The sequence below is a fragment of the Triticum dicoccoides genome, chromosome 2B (assembly GCF_002162155.2).
Source record: "Triticum dicoccoides isolate Atlit2015 ecotype Zavitan chromosome 2B, WEW_v2.0, whole genome shotgun sequence".
Classification (NCBI taxonomy): domain Eukaryota; kingdom Viridiplantae; phylum Streptophyta; class Magnoliopsida; order Poales; family Poaceae; genus Triticum; species Triticum dicoccoides.
The window spans coordinates 29,815,315-29,819,528 of record NC_041383.1 but is presented as its reverse complement, the minus strand read 5'-3'; the positions used below and the strand labels follow the sequence as shown (position 1 = coordinate 29,819,528).

The 4,214-nt window shown below is 43.0% G+C and overlaps 1 protein-coding gene across 1 annotated transcript; it reads left to right on the top strand.

Annotated features, from left to right (window-relative positions):
- The first annotated feature begins 69 nt into the window (after positions 1-69).
- On the top strand, positions 70-1,609 carry LOC119361942 (40S ribosomal protein S21-like). Its single transcript, XM_037627115.1, has 5 exons — positions 70-236; positions 322-489; positions 614-734; positions 816-948; positions 1,148-1,609. The coding sequence occupies exons 3-5, from the start codon at positions 685-687 to the stop codon at positions 1,202-1,204; spliced, it is 240 nt and encodes a 79-aa protein (XP_037483012.1). The 5' UTR covers positions 70-236; positions 322-489; positions 614-684; the 3' UTR covers positions 1,205-1,609.
- The last annotated feature ends 2,605 nt before the right edge of the window (positions 1,610-4,214 follow it).

Sequence of the window (4,214 nt, the reverse complement as noted above, 5' to 3'; positions counted from 1 at the left end):
CCGGCCCCGCCGCTCCTCGGCACGGGGGCGCGCTGCTCCGGGTGGCGCTGGAGCTGGCGCCGCTGGCGGCCGCGCTGTGCGGTGCTGCAGGTCGCGCTCCGCCACCACCTCTCGGCGCGCGTCCGCCAGACCAGGAAGCGGCTCGACGAGATCTCCGCCAACCGCGCCGCCTACCACATTGAGCACGCGCCCTCGCCCGCCTGGGCTGCCTCCTCCGCCACCACCCTCGCCGCCTGGTACGCACGCACCCACGCTCCCAAAATTACTTTTGTTCTTCCACTCTGGTTCTTTCTTACAGATAAAATCAACACCCAAAAGCAGAGACAAAATTAAGAACGAGAAAGAAGTGCTTGGTCACGATCTATGACTAGCCTAGTATGCGATGCTTTGCATACTTTCGTCCCTGTAATCGCAAGATGGAGCAACTATGATCCTGGATTCGTGGTTAATCGCGAGTTTGCGACCCAGATCCTGTTACTATTCTCGTAAGTAAGTAGCAATCGATTCCTGCCATTTGTTAGGGTTGATAAGAATATTTATGTTCAATGATGTCGCTAGATTCTTGGACACAAGGTTGTGGCTGGCTAACCATGACCTTTCCTCTTGTGCTTAGTTTGTGCGTCAACAACTGTTTCTGCCATTTGCAATCGTTGTTGCTGTGCCACTCCCCCACCAGCCGCCACCATGCAGAACGAGGTGGGTGACATGGTGGACCTCTACGTCCCCAGGAAGTGGTATGCACACCCTCTTTAGTCTGATGGTGTGTGTTTTGCACTGGTGGATGTGTGCTAATCATTTTCTTCTGCTTCTTGCAGCTCGGCCACCAATAGGATCATCACGGCCAAGGACCACGCCTCTGTCCAGATCATCATTGGTCTCATTGATGAGAATGGCCTCTATGATGGCCTCTTCACCACCTTTGCTCTCTCTGGGTTCGTCCGTGCTCAGGTAATCATCTTTCTTGTGTATTGATTGAACTATGTGTGTGGTCACAAGTTTACTCTCATCAAATTTCTATTTTCAATGATCATGTTACTCTAAGCTCAGTCGTATCTTAAAAGGAAATGGAACACTTGTTTGTTCTGAGATTTCTTCCTTGATTATTGTGTTGTATTTTATCTTCGTTTTTGGTGTGTTCTGCTTGCAGGTCATTGTTGTGAAGGCCCCACAGGAAGGCGTGGGGGATTTGGCACAAGGCCGGTGATCGAGTCTATGCTCTTCCTCCATGGAAAGACCTATGTTCAGCTTGCTTGAATGAACAGTGTGTGTGGAATAGATTCTTGTCTGAATTCTCTTCTTGTGGGATGAACTTGCTTGTAGTATCTTGGAGTATCAACTTGGAGCATCTGGTTATAGCAGCATCTTGCAACACATTCGATTACTCCAGTACTGATAGTTACAGTAGCATCTTGCAAAATGGAGTAGTTAGAGTAGCATCTTCGATTAACTAAATTGATGATTACTGCTGTTAAATTGGGACTTGCAAGCAGTAGTTCCCTCTTCTTATGTCTTCTCTCTTGCAGTAGTTGTTGTTGTAGTAGTTTCTTGCAGTAGTTTAGTGTATGATTTGTCTTTGGTGGAGTATTTCTTGAACTGTGTTGTATTTTCTGTGACTAAATAGTGAATCTAGTTACAACAAAGCATGACAGTACTTGTCTTTGGTGGAGTAGTTTGACAGTGAGGATCAGTGATGTTCCCAATTAATTTGGTGTAGTTTTGATAGTTAGAGTAGCATGTTGGAGTAGGGTAGTCCACATTTGTCTACATTAGACCAGATTATTCCGATTAGTCCACATTTCATATTATTCTTGGAGCATTGTACTATAGCAGCAGTACTGTACTGTAGCAGCAACATGAGTAAACTGGATACTCCTTCATATGCTTGGTTCCTTCTTATTCTTCCTCAGATTGTGAAAATGGATTCATTCCTTCTTATGCACTGCACTGTACTGTAGTATAGGTCATCTTCGAATTAGTACTCCAAAATTTATCAGTATTGGAGGATTGATTGTTTCCAAATCAATACTCCTGGGCATCATTCATGGCTGTCTAGTAGTCGACATACTTCTGGTTCCATTTAGTGTATGCAGGTAGCAGTAGGTTAAGTGTAATGGAGTTGTTTTGTTACTCTATGCCTACTTCGTTAGAGTTGGCATCATCTCCTTGTTGTTTATAGCATAAACGCCTTCACTATTCTTGCTCTGAACCTCTGATCCTGATGCTGATTGTATTTGTCTTGATGGAATTACATGCAACATGGTGACTCTAGTGCAGGTAGCGTTGGCCATCCTCTTCGAGGCTGTGTTTAGGTGATAACTCGGGTAGCCATGACACTACTCTGGCTGATTAGTACCCAGTGGCATGTTTGTAATATTTATATGCATTTTACTTGTAGAAATAATGCTCATGGTTTATTTATATGTCCTGCAGCGCATGCTCTTTTTCGGTCTGTACAGAATCTTGATATGGTGTTTTGGCAGTTGTGATATTAGATTGCACTTCTTTATGTGATTTACTCATGTTGGTACTACTTGTTAAGTGATTGCTCTGTAACTTGTCTTTTTCGGAACAGTTTGCTTGGTCTTTCATATCTGACTATGTAATGTAGAAGCTCTACTTTATCCTAATAGTTGCATGTAGCATTGTGCTACTATCTGTGTGATGCTAAATAATATGCTCTTAATCTATTGATATATTCTCAAGTGTTGTTCACCATTTACATTGTTTTTACATTTGCTATATTCACAAATAGTAGTAGTGTCTGGTCTAGATAAGCAAACAAGGTATGATCTATGCAGTTGTTCATCTGAATTCTTTGTTTCTAGGCGGTGTAGGACGAGCTGCAGCAGGACAACCTGGAGCGGAAGAACTTCGAGGGAAAGATCAAGGAGAACCAGGAGACGATCACCGGTTACCCCATCCTCGTCGGCATGCTTGGCTTCTTTGGCAGTCCCCTCTTTGGCTCCGACCAACTTACTTCTGTCGCTGGCTAGCAGCATTTCTAGGTAGAGTTGCGTCCGGCTCTCTTGCCCTCCGTTTAGTTTGCATGGTGGCATCCTGAGCTCGCACTGTAAAATATGCTTTGCCTTCTTCCTGGGCTGGCACTCTAAATTTTGCTGTCTTGTTGATAATGCCATATGTCCTAAGCAATCATATTACATTTCTGTTTGTATGGCAATATAAAAAATATTGATGTTGTCGTAATTTTCGTTATGTGTGCCTTTCATTTCTTTATTTTGATTGTTTCCCTTGTATTCTATATGCTTCTAATGGTCGATCCTTTCAATGACAGGTGTTATGTTCTGGAAGATGAAAGAGGAAGAAAATTTATTTTTGTTGAACTAAATTTTTTGTATTCTGTTTTGTTGTACGTATGATTTGATAGTTTTGTATAGGAACATGTGATACTATTTTGTAGGGCTTTATGGCCTGTGATGTAAACATATTTAGTGATGAATTATGAAATTATTTGCAAAATTTATTAAAAAGGAGAATCATTTGTATGAATATGGGCTACATATATGTGAATGGGCTTAAAAGTATACTGGACCAACTCCAAGATTGAATTATTATTTGACTGTATAAAAAGGCTGAATGTAAACAAGAAAATGGGCTGCACAAAATAGTACCTATATTATTGAAAGGCCAAACGTGCATAGAAGTTGATGGGCTGAATAGTAGGGCTTGGCCCATGAAGCTAACAAAAATTGACAGAAAAAATACACTAAATTGGTTGAATTAATGGGCTCGGCCCATATAAACACCCAATTGGACTGGGCCGATTCTAATTTTTGACCTTTTGAATTGGTCGTAATTTTGCCACGTCAGATTGCCATGTCGGATCCGACGTGGCCTGGGCAGACAGCTAGTGACCAAAACAAAAGGTCATGGGTTCAACGACCTTCTGTTTTGGTCGTAAACGTCTACGACCTTCTCACAGAGAAGGTAGCTATAGTCAGTTTACGACTGTCAACTTTTGACCTTTTGTTTTTGGTCACAAAAAGGTCATAAATGAAAAACCATGACCTTTCAGTGACCAATAGTGGTGGTCACAAGTTGACATATTTCTTGTAGTGTACCTCCAAAGTCGTCAGGGATGTGAGATACGGGTTAACGAGATCAGACGGTGGGGATGTCGACAGGTAGGCTGGCAGTCGAGGGGAGCGATCACACGGTCCAAGGGCCGCCGATGCCCCCCGAATGGGCTGAAGAGG